This window comes from Coenobita brevimanus, chromosome 84 (genome assembly GCF_032717465.1).
Source record: "Coenobita brevimanus isolate Jiangsu-jjx chromosome 84, ASM3271746v2, whole genome shotgun sequence".
In the NCBI taxonomy this organism is placed as follows: Eukaryota; Metazoa; Arthropoda; class Malacostraca; order Decapoda; family Coenobitidae; genus Coenobita; species Coenobita brevimanus.
In genome coordinates, this window is record NC_137037.1 from 48,676,048 (window position 1) to 48,695,159 (window position 19,112).

Here is a 19,112-nt window from a genome sequence, read left to right on the forward strand (position 1 = left end):
ACACTCTCACACACACACACACACACACACACACACACACACACACACACACACACACACACACACACACACACAGGGGCTACTTTGTCCCTTTGTACGCGGCGACAGGGGAGCCCAAATATTTCGTGGCCCTGTGTGTGTGTGTGTGTGTGTGTGTGTGTGTGTGTGTGTGTGTGTGTGTGTGTGGGCTAGTAAACAAACACCATTTGTCTCACTGTTTTTACACTCAGACCAGCTGTGTTTTTGTCCAGCCCCCTCCCCTCCACCTAACCCTCTCTTCCTTTTCTCTCCCTTTCTCTCCCCTTTCCACCTCCTCCTCCTCCTCCTCCTCCACCTCCTCACCCTCCTTTCTTCTTCTTCTTCTTCCCTCTTTTCTTTTTTCTTCCCTCTTGCTCTCACTCTTCTCTTCCCACCCCTTTCCTTCTCTTCCCTCCCTTCTCTTCTTCATCACTTTCCCTTCCTTCCTTCCCCTACACCTCTCTCCCCTTCCATTCCTCCTCTTCCCCTCCCTACTCCTACTCTCGTCATCCTTTTCCTCCTTTCTCATCCTAAGTAACCCATCCATTTCTTTCTCTTGCATCTCCCTTTCACACCCACCCTTACACACACACACACACACACACACACACACACACACACACACACACACACACACACACACACACACACACACACACACACACACACACACATCTACTTTCTCTCTCTCCCTCTCCTCCCTGTAACCTCTCCCTTCTTGCCTTCCTCACTCCTCCTCTCCATTTCCCTCCACCCCTTCTCCTTCCTCACACAAGAAGCCTCTATCCTCGACTTCCCCTCTCCCTCTCTCCCATTCTCTCCATTCCCTCCCTCTCCCTGGCTCCTCTCCCTCCCTCTCTCCCCCTTCCCCTCCCTCCCTCTCTCCGCCTAATCGTTCCTTCCATTTATCCCTACCATGATCTGACACTAAGTCACCCACACTTCAGCCGTACTAACTATATGCTATGCGTCGATTTAGCTGTCAGTAATGGAAAACGCTAAGTAATTTCTCAAACACAGCTGCAATGGACGCTTTCACACACACACACACACACACACACACACACACACACACACACACACACACACACACACCGATCCTCCACCTACCTTCAGCTTGTCAATCTCTCCCTCCAGCTGCGAGTCCACCGAGATCATCTTCTTCAGCGCCTCCTCCACGAAGCCAACCCTCCCGTAGAGCTGCGAGTGGTCCTTCTTCTGCATCAGGGCGTCGAAAATCCTCCACAGGGCGCGGGTGATCATGCGGTGGCCGTCGTGGAGGTGGTGGGAGTTGCCGTTGACGCTGTTGACGCCGTTCCCGTTGTAGTGGTACCCGTTGCCGTTGCCGTTAGCTGCTGCTGCTGAAGGGGCGGCTCCGTACCGCCTCACGTCGTTGTGAGGGGAGCTGCCGTACCTGGTAAAGGGGCAGAGAAGGAGGGAGAACAGTGAGTGAGCTAGTTACTTACAGCGTGTGGGTGGGTGCGTGAGAGTGAGTGAGTGGGTGAGTGAGTGAGTATATGAGAGTGAGTGAGTGAGTGAGTGAGTAAGTGAGTGAGTATACAGGATGTAGAATGAAGGCAGGGAGAGTGAGAATCAGTAAAATGGATGAGAAAGGTGTAGAGAGACGTGGGAAGGCTGAGGGGGCCATCCTGTCCTTTTCAACCCTTTCATGGTGGGGACAACTTTAGTATTCTATTTCATTCAACGCCAGACGATTTTATTAAACTGAGAGGAGGTAGAGGAGCCTGAGAGTGTTAATAATTCTCTACTGGCACTCATCCACCATCCTCTTTCCTTTCTCCACTCCTCTCTCGTATGCATCCAAAAGTGTGTGTGTGTGTGATAGTGAGGGTGAAAAATTTGGTATCTATCCCCCCTTTCTCTCTCTCTCTCTCTCTCTCTCTCTCTCTCGTGAAACAAAGGGTAACAATGGGACACACTTTACATCCGGGTTGACGGCCAGTTATTATTACACAACTGAATGTCATCCCTCTCTCTCTCTCTCTCTCTCTCTCTCTCTCTCTCTCAGTTTATATCAAGGACTCCCTTAACTCTTCTCAATCATAATTCAGAATCCTTTCACTGGATGATGAATTATTAACTCTATTACTGCTGCTGTCAGACAATTTTTTTTTTTTCATCTTTGTAGTGGCGGCCTCGTGATAAGGAAACTGAGATACTTAATACTGCATCGAACTCACCTCTTTCCGGCCACGGGTACGATGGTGTTGGTCCTCTCCGCCTGCGCAGGATATTGTGTGGTGCCGACGGGATGCCCCAGGTTCTTTTGCGCACCCACCACACCAGCACAAGTCACCAGCACAGTCCCCACCACTACCACCACCACGCAACACCACCACTCGGCGCATCGAAGGACCATTTTGAAAGACTACGCCGAATCCTTATATACTTTTTTATTTCTGTTTTTTACTTTGACGATAACTCTGTACCCTTTTTTAAATTTGAACTTAGAATTCTAGTGACTGCGTGACTATTTCCTCTCTCAGAATTGTGCTATCTCTTCTTGTGGCTCTGGCGCTTGTGATTGCTAATATATGTTGCTTAGATTTTTCTCCTTGTGAGTCTTTGCGTATGTGTTGAAAATTTTGGTGGTTTTGTAATGGTCCTGGTGATTGTAGGGGGATTTTTTTTCAGTATTCTTTATTGACTGAAGACTTGATTTGAAGTTGGCCAATTTTTAGAAGCCACTGGATATATTCTCTTGAAGATAAGGTTCCAATGGCAGTGCTGTCCCTGTCGGCCTTTAGCCAGCTCTCGTCCTGGAAAGAGAAGAGTATTTTAGTTTTGGGGCCTGCGAGAGAGAGAGAGAGAGAGAGAGAGAGAGAGAGAGAGAGAGAGAGAGAGAGAGAGAGAGAGAGAGAGAGAGAGATGGTGAGATCATGGTGATAAAACAGATATTTTCTCAGAAGGGTAACTGATTCCTACCCATATCCTGGTTTCATCTTCATCCCTCTCTCTCCCTCTCTCTCTCTCTCTCTCTCTCTCTCTCTCTCTCTCTCTCTTTCATCTGCATCATCTCATTCACTCACTCACACATCCCACTCAAACACATCCTCTCACTCATTCACTCTTTCACATATTCACACATTCGCAACTACACCCCCCTCTCTCACTCACTCACTCACCCATTCATACACACACACACACACACACACACACACACACACACACACACACACACACACACACACATTCACTCTCTCACTCACTCACCCATTTCCACTAACACGCATCCCCTCCTACTCACCCACACACTCTCTCACTCATTCACTCACACATCCCCATTCACTTTCACTGCATTCTCCCACTCGCTATCACATTCCCTCACCCACACATTCCACATCGTCAGAAATGAATCAGAAATAAATTAGAAATAAATTAGATAAACGTCCCACGCTCGCATAAGATCATTTAGTCTTTGATGACCTCAGCGCATTCTAAATTTTCCTCCATTTTGAACTGTGCTCTTTCAGCGGGATGAATTTTTCGACTTCATTGCTGCTGTCTCTTTATATAGCTCACGTTTAGGAAGGCGAGGCGATATAGTTTTTGTCACTGCATGTCTATGTGTGTGTGTGTATCTGTTGTCAAAATATCTCAAAAAGTTGTGGACAAATATTCACCAAACTTTCAGGAAATAGCAACTACGTGGATGTGCAGAAGCCTAATACTTTTTATGAGGATCTGATCAAAGACGATCGAATGCCAGCCGCTATATATATATATTTTTTATATGGATTTGTTTTTTGTGAAACGCGGCGACTGAATTCCGCAGACTTTTGCAATTTTCATCGCCCACCTTTAGCAGGGCAAGGCGATATAGTTTTTGTCGGTGTGTGTGTGTGCGTGTGTTGCCAAAATATATCATCTTCAAATTTGGTCTGTAGGTAACTTGTATCTTAGGCAACAACATATTTTTATTAGCGATTTGCTTTCGGCCCCTGAATGTTTTTACTTCATTTTTATGACGAATTTGCGAGCCTTAATCCCCTCTAATGGTCAGAACAACTCCATTCAGCGCCAGACGGTTTATATTCCGCCAAGAGTGAGTCATGGGAGCCTGCGTTAATGCGTTTTTTTGCGGCTAAATTATTGTTGTCCCTTTTGATTATGACGGATTTGCGTGCTAAAACCTTCTCATGGTCGGGGCAACACCTAATACCAAACGGTTTTATAAAAGTGAGTATAGGAGCCTGAGTACTATCTATCTATCTATCTATCTGTCTGTCTGTCTGTCTATCTGTCTATCTATCTATCTAGTATTTCACCCCAGCTAATGTCAGACGATTTTATTCATATAAGAGTGAATCATAGGAGCCTGAGAGTGTTAATATTGTGGCGTGACTCTCTTGTACGTCTTTAATTCCATCCTGAGGGGTGTGGTAGTCAGTTCATGTGTGTGTGTGTGTGTGTGTGTGTGTGTGTGTGTAGACTAAGGTGAAGGGTTGTGTGGATATGAGTGCGGTGGGGTAAAATTTATGTGTGTGTGTGTGTGTGTGTGTGTGTGTAGACTAAGGTGAAGGGATGTGTGGGTATGTGTGCGGTGGGGTAAAATTTATGTGTGTGTGTGTGTGTGTGTGTGTGTGTGTGTGTGTGTGCTCAAAAACACAAAGGATCATATACAACTATTCACTGACACGTAACAAGCTTTCACGTACTAACAGGAAGGCGGAGGAGGGGAAGGACGAGATTACTCTTCTTTATATTCTGGTTTATATCCTCGTCAGTCAAGGAAGCTCCCTAACACCTTTTCCTAAGCGATTTCCTTTGCTTGTTGTACTTAACCATTCTCTTTTGTCGTACTTAAATCATTCTAATATCACCCCACCCATTATAATTAGAGTACAAAATTATATTAACCGGTCGTATCCAAAAATAAATCGCTAAGGAATAGGTGTCAGGGAGCCTCCTTAACTAACCTTTTCCTTATCGATTTATTTTTGGGTATGGGTGGTGAATATTCTTTTTTACGTTATTTATGCAGAATATGCCGATATTGGAAGGATTTGTATAGCACAGAATAGGATAGTAAGGTGTAATAAGCATAATAAATCGCTAAGGAAAAGATGTTAGGGAGTTTCTTGACCGCCGAGAATACTGGATCTGGTGTACTGTCCCCGTAAACAGACGATTTTATTCAGTTTACGAAAGGCCACTCGTACTGAAGGGGTTTATTATGGCTGGATCTAACTCAAATTAAAAAAGATGTATATATATTGTAAAGTGAACAAAATCATATGAAAATTGGAAAAAAATAATAAAAAATAAAAAGATGGCCGCTGATATCAGTTCTGTGAAGCATTTTAGAAGTTTTTGTATCAAGGAGAGGCTGGGTTAGGTTAGGTTTGTTTTGTTAGTCTCAGGTTAGGTCAGTTTGTTAGTTAGGTTAGGTTAAGCTAGGTTAAATAAAAGAAAAAATGGAAGGGTGATCATCCTAGGAACTCAGAATCAAAATACAGTTCAAAAAATGGCATAGAAAACCAGAATCCGCGTCCGGGGTCTTAATGGATTAATTAGAAGGATAGGGAGTCACATGGCTGCACCGACTGTTACGGAAAGGACCATAGATTTCGACTTAATGGCGGGAGGGAGGACAGCCAGACGGAGAGGAGACGGGGGTGATGGCAGGGTGTTGACAGGGGTAAAAGGACAGGGAGGAAAAGGGTAAGCCAAGGATAACGACAGGGTGGATTTAGTGGCTGGTAAACAATGTCTCTTTGGCTGCGGTTCAAGGGACTGAGAAAAAATATAAGTTGGAGCTGTGTATCTGTCGCTGTATCTTGAGAGAGAGAGAGAGAGAGAGAGAGAGAGAGAGAGAGAGAGAGAGAGAGAGAGAGAGAGAGAGAGAGAGAGAGAGAGAGTTTATGCCCGCGCGCGGTCAAGTTAGCAACAGTCGCTATCATGAGACTTAAGATGCTAACTAAAATGATATACAAGCGGGTGTGCGGTCTGTTAAATAGGGCTAATTGGGTGTATGTGTGGGTGTGGCAGGGCGGGTGTGGCAGACGTGGTGGTGACAGGACAAAAACATGTTGACATCATTACTCATCACGTGACATCCAGAGTGACGTCAAGGGCACCAGAAAGGAGAGATAAAGCTTGATAAAGAGAGATACACACGCATAATTTAAAGTTTAGGACGGGACATTCTTGAGGAAGATGGAGATAAGCACACACACACACACACACACACACACACACACACACACACACACACACACACACACACACACACACACACACACACACACACACACACACATCTTAATCTCCGCACGTGAAATTCTGAAACAAAACGAATAATTACGGCAATCCCCTAGAGTATCTTTTCAATCTTCTCTTTCACCAGCTTTGCCTTGTATATGTGTGTGTCTATTTCTCTATCTACCCTACACCATTCAGCTGTCAACAACCGCTGTCTCCTGTTTCAACGTCTGTGCTCCTCTCCCCCTACCCACCCTAATGACTTACCCTTTTTTGTGAGTCTGGGTAATGGGGGGACATGAAACTGTCAAAGGAGGGGCGGGAAACGAAACCAAATGCGACAGAGGGAAAGTTAATGCTATAGAAATAAATAAAAGAACGACAAGACAGAGGATATTGGATGCTAAAGAATTAAAAAAATCAAGGAGGACATTTATAGGTTATCAGAAAAGCAATTATTTACTTGGAGGTGTGACAGTGATGAGAGGTAAAGGTAAAGGTAAAAAGAAGGTAAAAAAAAGAGGTAAAGATAAAAAGAAGTTTGCGTAAGGCCTCAGGGGACACAAAGATAAGGAGAGGGAACATACTGATGATAAGGATAAGGATGAGTTTTTCTTTAATCACTTAACTCCAAGGTCGTATTTTTTCCCTTCTTGCTGCTGCTGCTACTACTACCACTAGTACTACACACACACACACACACACACACACACACACACACACACACACACACACACGCACCGGACTAAAAGAGGTTAATCTGGGCCAATGAGTGTAGGTGTGTTTGCTACTGTACAAAGTTTTATATATTCGTCCCGTCCATATGCCCAGCCACTCCACCACCTGCATTTAAGTGTTGGGGCGGGGCCTTTGATGTCAACCACGCCTTAAAGACTGCAATACACATCACATTTGCAACGCACTGCACATCTGCAACACGTTTAATATCTGCAGCACACTCCACATCTGCAACACACTTCACATCTGCAACACACTTCACACTGCAACACATTTCACATCTGGAACACACTTCACATTTGCAACTAACCACAGTGTTTTAAGTCAATATGTGCTGTACCTTTCAACAGTAGCCTCGGAACCAGAGTTGGAGCATCATAGTAATAGTACCGGTAGTAGCAGTAGCAGTAGTAGTAGTAGTAGTAGTAGTAGTAGTAGTAGAGTAGTAGTAGTAGTAGTACAAGGAGGAGGAGGAGGAGGAGGAGGAGTAGCAAAACTGTTGGAAGTGGAATATGTAACATGGATGATCCAGAAGTGTTGATGTGGATGTGATAAAAAAAAAAAGTGAAAACCACAATTATATATTTCATCCAAGAAAAAACCAGTGTCATTTAGTGAATATTTACATTGGAGTCAGATGGACGTTTGAATGAATAGACAATACCCCTTTCACTCTAACCTGGCCTAAAATTGCTGTCTCTCTTAGAATGCTGAGGTGTAGCATGAGATTATTTATGAGATTACCAATAAATAATGATGCTGGCCATGGAAAAGTGCTATGGAAAGGATGTAGAGTCGTAGTATTGTCTCTTTTCTGCCACTGAGCTACGTGAAATAAGCTGCAAAAGGACGAAAATCTGGGCCAAGTTAAGGTATGAAGGGTATATTTAATGTGGATGTAGACGTAGAAGTATAATCATGATATTAACTCACCCATGGTGGGAACAACTCTACAATTCCACTCAGCTAGGGTCATGAGATTTTATTCAGCTGGAAATTAATCACGGGAGCCTGAGAATGTTAATGGAGTATTTTTTTTCTAATATCTTCTCCCCTTCACGTCTTTAATCAGTTTTTTTTATATACGAGGAAAAGCTAACGTATTTTTCTCTTCCAGATTTCCCCTCCTTCTTCTCCTCCTCCTCTTCCTCCTTCTCTCTCTTTCTCTCCTGATCCTGTTTTAGCTGTGTTTTGATTGCTGGTGCCAGTTTTGAAGCCTGAAGCATAAACCCTCTTCCTTATCATCTCTCTCTCTCTCTCTCTCTCTCTCTCTCTCTCTCTCTCTCTCTCTCTTCACCTCAACATTTGATTTGCCTGAGGTTTAATATGGGTCGCTTTATGAGTCTGTGCTAAAGTCTCTTCCTCAGTGAGTCACTTGTGAGACGGGCATGTTTGAGTTCATGCGTGGGCAACTTATTTTTTTGAGTCTGTGGGTCGAGGTATTATTTTTGGTATCTATCCCCGGACCTCTTCCCTTTAAAATAATAATCATGATAATTTTACAATCAAATAAGATGTATGTTCGTATAAATTAACTGCCGTCTTTTCTAGTACGCCAATATAAGAAAATAAAATGTACGTTTGCTAATAATAAATACATGCCGGTCAATATCATGCATTATTCAATATGGGACTGCGAAAGGAGTATCTTGGCCATATAATTATCCGTTATGGAAAGACACACGATTAATTCACAGTTGCCTGCCCATTATTCATACTAAAAGGGAAAAGAAAAGATTTGTTCCACTCAAATAACATTACTTTTTCTGTTTTTTCTTTTTTTTCTTTTATCTTCTTCTTCTTCTTCTTCTTTTTTTTTTTTTTAGACATCTTTGTTTGGATGCCTCTGGAACGCCTCTCAAAACTTGGAGGAAAATTCCATGTAGCAACTCCAAGATTATTCTCAAAATATTTATCTGTGAGTTGAGATCTGTGACTAGACTTAATAACTTTCGTCCATGAGAAGAAGTGTTTACATAAATACGTGCTGGCAAAACAAGGCAGTCTTCCTCCTTGCAAATGCACTTAAGGTTTCAGTATTTACCCCCTGAGAAGTATTTGCCTTAAAATATATAATATGATACTTTCAGTAAATGTAAATATATAAACACCGATTCAGTGCTAACTTTAACGAACGTGGTGCCATACTTAGGAGAGCTCAGGGTAAGAAATCCAGAACGTAAGTATGAAAATCGTTCCTTTTCTCACATGTCATCTGAATTGGTGGAAAAAATTGGTGAAAATACATGTAATTATCACAAATTTCCGTGGTTCTCAGGTTGCCCACGCCTATAGTTCCCTCACACTAACTTGGCTGAGCATTTCGTCCTTTTGCAGCGTATTTCCCGTAGCTCAGTGGCAGTATAGGGTATTACTAAGGCTCTACGTCCTTTCCATGGCACTTCTTCGTGACTAGAAAGAGAGAGAGAGAGAGAGAGAGAGAGAGAAGGGGCTGCTTTATCTCTCATAGCAGGTCCAACACACACTGCTCTCTTTCACACGTTACTCTCACTCTCTGTCTTTATGTCACCCCCCCCTCTCTCTATCTCTCTTTCCCTCTCTCTCTCTCTCTCTCTCTCTCTCTCTGAATAGTGACTGACAAGAGACAGCTGAACACGCCCACATACACAATCAGACATACACATTCCGACATGCACATACAAATATACAAATTGAAACACACACACAGACACACATTCAAACATTCAGACATACACATTCTGACATACAAATTCATACGTACACACACAGACACACACATTCAGACTTACACATACAGATATACAAATTGAAACATACACACACAGACACACACATACACATACGCACATTCAAAAGCACACAACCAGACAGGGACACTAATTCGTATCTCTTAGCTAATCTTCGGTGAATTTCGTTTGGGTAAATAGTTAGGTTCTGAAAATAAAGAAAAAGAAGATAAAAAACCAAAACAAACGAAACAAAACAAAATAAAACAAAGTAATGCAAAAAAAAAACAAAAAAAAAAAAACAATTACACTTTCTCCTCAATTTTTAAGTTGTGGAAGTGACCCGTTCTTTTAAATTAAAAAATGGACAGAGTGAGAGATAGATATACAGATAGATGGACAGACAGGCGAATAGGTAGACAGACAGATAGATAGATAGATAAATAGATGGATAGATAAATAGATAAGGCAATGGTACCTCGTCCTCCAATCGAGGGAGTGAATCGGTACCGTCAGATGAAGGCGCAGTCTGGTGCAACGACCGCGAGGCCATTTGTCCGATCTGGCCTGGGAGCGACGCGTTCTGAGTGCCTTTGCAGATTCCCTAACACCTCTTACATAGCGACTTATTCCCCACATTACAACTAAATATCCTCGTAAGATTATGAAGGAACTATGTCAGTGTTAAATAATGTATGATTCTTTTTCTCTCTTTTTTCTTTCTTTCTTTCTCTCCCTCTCTCCCCTCCCCCCTCTCTCTTTCTTTCGTTCGACTGGTGAAATAGCCCGTTCCCTATGGCCCAACTGTCCTACATACCACACACCTCCACATGTCACCACTTGGCCGCCAATAACCACCGTCCATATTAAATTTATGCTAGAACTATCTCATACAGAACTGGTGTATTGGTATTAACGACAGTATTTTTATGGCATACCGGTGGCTCGTATGGTAGATCAGTAAAGTATGATTTTAACTAAATCCAGTTTTTCAACAGTTCCCCGTCCCTCTATCGACTCGGCAAAAGAAATAGCTAAGGAAGAGGTGTTGCGAAGTAAAGTCTGTTTTAATTAAATTCAAATTCTTCAACAATTCCCCGCCCCTCTATCGATTCAGCAAAATTAGTCGCTAAGGAAGAGGTGCTAAGAAGCCTCCCATGTTACCTAAAGTAAAGCCACAATCCAGTCCCAGCCTCAGTATGCCCATGCCCTTAAATGCACAGGTTCTGGCGAATAAAAATGCCCCTTAGCGTTCGTGGCATCCGGATTCCAGGGTTGAGGGATCATGATGTCACGCTGCCACTCTGCCTGACGGTCGGGTGAGGCGGCGTAACAGAGGATAACCCGCGGCTATTAGTACAAGTGTCGGAGGGGAAGGGGGTAGGGGAGGAGGGGAATGAGGGATCTGGGAGGGGAAGGGGAAAAGAATGTGTGGGGACAGACGGGGAAGGGGAGAAAGGGGAAAGGAGGGCAAGAGAAAGGGGAAAAGAGGAAGGAGCAATAGAGAAGCGTAGAAGGGAGGGGGTTTAAGATGTTGGGGAGGTGAGGTAGGCGCGGTTAGGAGGGCTCCTGGGGACAGGGGAGAAAGGGGGAAGGGGAAGGGTGCAGAAGGGGGGAAAGGAGCAGAAGAAGGGAGGGGTTATAAGGTGTTTGGAAGAAGGGGAGACAGGGGAAGGGGCAGAAGAAGGGAGGGGACAGGAGGGGAGGTGGGGAGGGGATCAGAAGGGAGGATGATGGGAAGGTAGAGGGGAAGGGAGGAGGAGGGGAGTTGTCAGTGAAGGATTCTCTGACCATATTATCGACGTCTTAGGAAGCTACTCCATCACATTTGTCTAACCTGTTGAAGATCCCTAACCTCTTCTTCCTCAGTTGATGGCCAATTGTAGTCAGACTGGTGGCTCGATTTGACTGGTGATCAAGGAGACTCATTCATAACAGCTTAAGGGGAGAGTTTACAAATGTTCGTTTTGGTTTTCGTTCATTCACTTTAATTTCTACTTGAACCTCCTTGTCACATGTGATTCCCTGATTATTATTTACATTGATATTTGATTGTGAAGTGTTTGGCATCTCTGCGATTTAAGGCAATTATATATACCAGCTGTTTTAGTGAAGGCAGGCGAATACATACAAGCACTGGCAAACACATCTTGAGTAGGGTTTATAAATAGGGTCCCTGGGCTGGATATGAGGGATGACGTCACGCTACGAGTCTTCCTTCACTAGCCAGACATCAGCCACACCCTCATTCTGCATTCCCTGCCTCGCCATCTTACCCTGTGTCCTGTTACCCCCCCCCCACCTCTCCCTTTCTCTCTCTTTCTTGCCATGCCTTCTTCACCCACTTTTTATCTTTATGTTTTTTGTATTTTACTGTGCTATGTTCCTCATATGGTCTTCCGTGTTATTTTTTTTTCCCCCCACCCTCATTCTTCAACCCCCTCATGGTCAGTACAACTCTAGAATTCCTGTTGGTTTAAGAGCTTTGTAGCACCTCTTCCTTACCAGTTTATTTTTTTGCAAAGTTCGTTATGCTCACCTTTGATATATTTACAAACTGTGCCCTCCCCGTAAAACAACACTCAAAGTCAAATGGCCACCCCTTACAGGATTATGGCGTCTGGCAGTAGGTAGGTAGGTAGGTAGGTTAAAATTATGAAAGCTTATGATCATGTCCCCGGTGGATTGCAGGCTTCAGCTGTCCTTCTGCACTCCACCATCCTCCTTTCGGGAGGCTAGGGAGTGAGTTGAGGAATGCTTGTATAACCAGGCAGTGGAGCCGCCTGGTTATAGCGGGACCTCATGAAGGCATCCCACTGTAACGCCTTATGGAGATGTGAAGGCTAAATAAATCGCTATGGAAGAGGTGTTAAGAAACTGGCAAAAATAAAGCCGTCTGTCACTTGTCTCGCTCTGTGTACTACGCCGCGTTTTCTTGCCTTGTGCTTGGCAGCTTTTGCTTTTTGCCGCGTTGTTTCTCATACGAGCATACTACTGCGGACGCTAATATCCATCCTCTGTCTCCCCATCCCTCTCTCCTCCCCCACCTCACTTATATAAACTCTTCTAGTTAATCTCTTATTCTCCATCTTCTCCATATGACCAAACAGCCTCAGGGCACTGGTAACAGCACATCCACATCAACATCGCAACGCTCCTTCGCTTCCTCATTTCTCTTTGTCTCGCCACGCAACTCCTCACGCTCCTCTCATATAATTTACATCCACTCTTCTCGCTTCTCATTTGTGTCCTCACAACAAAGTCCAAGCTTCACATATATACGTTAGAGTGGGAATCACGGTACTGTCATGCAGCGACTTTTTTTTTTGCTTCCATTCTCACACTCCTGCTCCTTATCACTGCCCTCATTGTTCCTCCAGCCCACCTTCCCTGCTAAGCCCTTTCTTGCACGTCACCGTTTAAATGATGTCTGGTATATGTTAACAGTAATTTCTATGGAGACTTTATTATTGGTTAGGATATTATATGTTTTTATATGCCCGACCCTGGCATAGGTTTAATGGTCAGTTCCCTAAGGTCCAGTAGTCTTCCTGCGTACCACACACCTCCACATATCACCACCTCGGTGCTAACATCCACCGTCCACACTGAATGCATGGTAAGGCTGTCTCATATATGTTTAGTCATTGATTTTAGCTGAAGTGTTTTTACGACATGTTGGTGGTAGATCAGCAGTGCCTGTTTTTGGGAAATTCAAATTCTTAACTTGTTACCTACCCTCAACTAGAAATCGAACTCGCAGATTGTCTCTCTACTGACTCGGCCACCACCTCTCCTAGGCCTCCTGACGCCTCTCTCTTTCACACCCCATTATTCTGACTGTGCCACTGAGCTGCCCTGCCCGGTCGCATCTCACACCCTCTCATCACACGCTCCTTCCTCTCCTCCGACCCATTTGCCTCGGTCCTTCCCTCGAGTGCTACGTTCTTTTTTCGCTCGAACCCCCATATCCTGTCTCACTGTCCCCTCCACTCCCATCCCCCCTCCTTACCCCTGGGTCGTTATTCATGAAGTTCTCCCTCTCTCTCTCTCCCTCTCTCTCTCTCTCTTTCTCTCTCTCTCTCTTACTAATTGTTACGATAAGCATGTCATCTATCCAATTAGTTATCAAAGGAAATAATTTTGTTTTGTGTCTCTCATAAAGGAATTAAACCCACTGAACCCGGAGACTCTTTTATAGTATTCTTGTCATCTACTGGCGATTTAATTTAGAATAGGATAAACTTTTGGAATATGAATTTTTAGATACAGCCTTCATAAACCCCTCCAGTACGAGAGGCATCCCCTAGGCTGAATAACATCGTCTAGTGGCAGGAATAATGAAATAAGATGCAGTTAATTACGGTCAGAGATAATTTTGTTTAGCTTTGGTTTGTTTTTCTTTGATATTCAAGCTGGCTCAGTTGTGTAGTGCTCACTAGCCGCATGAGTGTCGATAAAAGCACATGTTATCTGCTACTAAAATGGGGTAGGAGGAGGGCAGGACAGATACAAGGCACAGATGATGAAACAGAAGACAGCTGAAGTAGACACTGGTATCGTTTAAGTTTGGTTATTTGACTGATGAAGACAAGGCGTGAACTTACTAGTGTCCACCCCACAAATTCGAACCCGCCACTCAGAGCCACATACTGTAGTCTCACATCCGCTCTTTCCTTACAGTCCTCTCCTCATGCATCGTTGTGATACGTACTTAACAGATCCCTGTAAGTCACACCGTCCTGCCCCTCCTCCCTGCGTCTTATGATACTTAGTTTACTTGTTTGTATGTCGCACCATCCTATTCATTCCGTTGCGTGTTATGAAAACGTGCTCTACCTCCTTATAAGGTCACATCCTCCTGTCCTTTTCTTCTGCATCTCGTGCCTTCGTCAGTGTTTCCTTCTCATTCTTCCTGACATTCTAAATTTATGTTGTATCCTTGTTCCTCTGTAGCCTGCCGTGTTTTCTTCCCAATTTTTTTCAACATCCCTTTTTTTTTTTATGTCGTACTCTTTTTCATGTGCTTTACCTTGAGTTTTCTCTTTTTTTTTTTTACGTATGTACTGTTCCTGTTGTTACTGTTTAAAAGTAGCACTATTCTGTCCTTTGTCCCAGCATTGTACGATACTTGCTTTTCCTGTGCTGTATAAAAGTACTCCATTCTTTTCTTTTCTGTGCAGGAGAGGGATGCCTTCATGTGGTGACACTGATTTGACTGGACTGTAGAGCTGCCTAGTTATACAAACATCCCTAAACTCTCTCCTGATCCCCAAAAGGAGGATAGTGGACTGCAGGAGGAAGACAACTTAAAACTGCAGTCCACTGGGTTCACATTTCAGAAGAACCTAGGAGTTACAACAACAACAATTACTCCTACATTATTTGATATCTGTTTTTTTTCTGCTTATAAGACACACTCTCCTGTCTTCTACCACTGCGTCCTGTGGTACGTATTTTTCTAGTGTACAAGACGCACCCTGCTTTCCCACTACCACACGCACAACAACAGTACTAAGAGCTATATATCATCACCACTTGCTACATGACGTTGACATCTAAATCGCCTATCACAGCAGGCCCCACCACACTACCCACCCTTCCCGTACGCACCTGAACAATCTTTTTATGGCTTTATGCATCTATATCAGTACGTTATGGGTCTTTAACGTATAACTATGCTTTTAAAAGATATATTCTATTGCCTTAGATCTCAAGCCTGTTTCTTTGTAAGCAAGAGCCTGAGATTATGTCTGCGGGGGTGATCAAAGAAATACAGGGATAGAACTAAAACACACACACACACACACACACACACACACACACACACACACACACACACACACACACACACGCACACACACTCATCCCTCACACACACCGCCACCCTCCCACACACACACTCACCCCCCACACACACCACCATGACAACAACAGCCAGTGTCAAACAGAGATAAGAGCAACACAAGCACCCATCTAATTATATCCAACCAGTGTCTCGCGTTAAAACATTTCGGCGATAGCAGTACTTGAGAACGTGATTTGTGAGAGGCATCGAGCACAATTTAAGTTTTAGAAGGGGGAATTTTATGTATTAGGATCCCAATGTTCAGATGTCACAGATATTAGGCAACGTGGCAATAAGGAACAAGGGATCTGAAGCCATGTTGCTGAAGTGCTGCAGTGCTTTCGAGAGTAACGTAACCATACAGCTACCTAAAGTAACACAAAAACTACCACAGTGCTACCTAAAGTGGCAAAAATGTATCACTGTGCTATCTAAAGTAACAAAATGTAAAACTGTGCTAACAAAAGTAACAAAAAACTATCACAGTGCCATATAAAGTAACACAGGTGTACAGTGCTATATAAAGTAACACAGTGCTCTCTAAAGGAGCGAAATGTAGCACAGCTCTATCTAAAGTAACAAAAGAATAATACAATACCATATAAAGTAACACAGGCACAGTGCTAGGTAATGTAACACTGTGCTATCTAAAGTAACACAAATATGATACACGACAGCTCCCCTTTTTGAAGCTCTGGGAATAACACCTCCTTTTCCTCCAATCCTGCTTGTCACTCATTCTTTTTTCCTAATTCTTTTCCTTGTCACTACTGTGTCCTTCTTATTGCTCTTTCCTTTTTATCTGCATTTTATCTTATCTTTCCCCCTCCCCCTTACCCCCCCCATTCTCTCTCTCTCTCTCTTGTCGGGAACTTAGGATCAAACTACATGCCGCCCTACTTCATATTCTCCTCCCTCGTCCCTCCTTCTCTCTCTCTCTCTCTCTCTCTCTCTCTCTCTCTCTCTCTCTCTCCCTCCACTGCATACCCATACACTTTACTCCCGGAAGGACGGGCCACAAACAAATCGCCTCCACGTCATCAAACTGCCCTCCCCTCACCCTACACCTCATTCCAACACCTCTCCACTCCATCCCTCCACCTCCTCCTCGGTCTCCTTCTCCCCACCTAGAGTACGAAAATACGAAAACGAAAAATCGAACTAGGATCAACGACATCGATCATGTTTTGCTATATTCTGTCCACTTCAGCTTGTCGTAAATGTCCTCTTGAACAATTGAACGAAAAATAAATCGAACGCAGGCATATGTTGAAGGACGGATATGCACAAGTTCAATCACAGGTACGTAAAAATTCTCTCTCTCTCTCTCTCTCTCTCTCTCTCTCACACACACACACACACACACACACACACACACACACACACACACACACACACACACACACTTCAATATTGCAACCATCCCACCCCCGGCATCTTGGATTACAACAACAAACACTAGAGGTCCTGCTTGAGGGGCATCTCTCTCTCTCTCTCTCTGTGCCTGGTCCCTGTACTCTTCCTCTGCTATGTCGGGTCTTTTGTGCCACTCCCTTACATGAATAAATGCACTCTGTTTTTTTTGGTTTGTTTTTGTCGTCTTCCCACAAGCATAAACTCACTAATACGTTGTCTGTTGGTGTGTTTGTGTCACTCTCTTGCGTCTTGCTACCTTACCTGTGTGTTTGTGCCATATTCTTTATCTGTCTACGTATTTATGTCACTCTCTGGCGTCATTCTTCGTTGTCTTTGTGTGTGCTTGTGTCACTCTCTTGCCTCATTCTGCCTTGTCTGTTTGTGCTTGTGTCATTCCCGTGCGTCATTCTGCATTGTTTGTGTCACTCTTGTGTCATTCACCGTTGTGTGTGTGTGTGTGTGTGTGTGTGTGTGTGTCACTCTCTTGCCTCATTCTACGTTGTGTGTGTGTGTGTGTGTGTGTGTGTGTGTGTGTGTGTGTGTGTGTGTGTGTGTCACTCTCTTGCCTCATTCTACGTTGTGTGTGTGTGTGTGTGTGTGTGTGTGTGTGTGTGTGTGTGTGTCACTCTCTTGCCTCATTCTACGTTGTGTGTGTGTGTGTGTGTGTGTGTGTGTGTGTGTGTGTGTGTGTGTGTGTGTGTGTCACTCTCTTGCCTCATTCTACGTTGTCTGTTTGCGTGTTTGTGCTACTCTCTTGCGTCACTCTCCGTTGTCTGTGTGTTTGTGTTACTACCTTGCATGTACTAACTCACTCTTCTTTTTTGCCCCTTAGCACGTACAAGCACACTGTAATTTGGCAACATGCACGCGAGGGTGTGTTGGTGATGTGTATTTTAGAAACGAATGTATCTGTATCTGTGGTAGCTGTTACTTGTGTGTGTGTGTGTGTGTGTGTGTGTGTGTGTGTGGGGGTGTGTGTGTGTGTGTGTGTGTGTACTTGTAAGAAAATTAGCGTGAGGGATTAATTTGTGTGTGTAAGTGAGGAGAGAGAGAGAGAGAGAGAGAGAGAGAGAGAGAGAGAGAGAGAGAGAGAGAGAGAGAGAGAGAGAGAGAGTGCAGCCAAAATAGTAACGTACGTTTATTGGTGAAAATTACTCTTAGGAGGTTGGGGTAGGGTTGGGGGTGGGGGTGGAGGTGGGGGTAGGGATGGGGGTAAGGGTAGGGGTAGGGATAAGGGTGGGGGTGGGGTAGGGATGGGAGTAAGGATAAGAGTAGGGGTAAGGGTGGGGGTGGGGGTGGGGCGTGCTTTGGGGTAGGGGTATGGGTAAGGGTGGGGGTAAAGGTGGGGGTGGAGGTAGGGGTGGGGGTGAGTGTACTCATTATAATACAGAGCAGCTTGGAGATCTTCATATTAGTGCTGCCCCTCTCAGGATGCAGGGTTGGGTAACATATAGCTAAGCAAATTAGAACTCTTTCATTGCCTCTCTCTGATGATGTAGGAACGGATGGGTGGTTGGATGGATGGACGGATGGATGAATGGAAGGACGGATGGATGGATGAATGAAGAGATAGATGGAACGATGGATGGGTGACGAGAAGGGTGGATGGATGGAAGGATGGATGAATGGATGGATGGATGGGTGGGTGGGTGGGCTGATGGATGGATGGTAGGATGGATGATAGTTAGAAAGACAGATGGATGAATGGATGGATGAATAGCTAGATGAAGAATGAATACATAGGTGGCCGGTTGAATGAATAGATGGATGGATGAATAACTGTTTGGATGGATGGCAAGATTGAATGACCTTCGTGTGTACAAATAATTTTATCTACTTCTATCTATCTCTGTCTTTCTTTATCTATGTCTATCTATCCTTCAACAATTGGTGTTTGAATGATTGCAAGCATGTTTGGTTGCAAGAGTGTCTGTTTATATAAGCTGGCGGTTGAGAGAGAGAGAGAGAGAGAGAGAGAGAGAGAGAGAGAGAGAGAGAGAGAGAGAGAGAGAGAGAGAGAGAGAGAGCATACTGTATTTTATATATACTTGTGAATCCACTGTGCTTTAGTGTGTGTGTGTGTGTGTGTGTGTGTGTGTGTGTGTGTGTGTGTGTTCATAAAGATTTGATTGCCTATGTGTGTTTAGTTATGTATTTGC

The 19,112-nt window shown here is 44.1% G+C and overlaps 1 protein-coding gene across 2 annotated transcripts in view; it reads right to left on the bottom strand.

Moving 5' to 3' along the window:
• The window catches only part of LOC145410229 (uncharacterized), a 47,824-nt gene that overhangs the window by 11,483 nt on the left and 17,229 nt on the right, over positions 1-19,112 (bottom strand). Inside the window, exons 2-3 of one of the 2 annotated variants that reach the window (XM_080280452.1) lie at positions 2,220-2,792; positions 1,129-1,432 (exon numbers count right to left, since the gene is read on the bottom strand). In XM_080280452.1, the coding sequence (XP_080136578.1) occupies positions 1,129-1,432; positions 2,220-2,398 (483 nt within the window). In that variant the 5' untranslated portion in view covers positions 2,399-2,792. Of the gene's footprint in view, positions 1-1,128; positions 1,433-2,219; positions 2,799-19,112 lie in introns of both variants that reach the window. The other variant, XM_080280450.1, reaches the window with a different exon arrangement.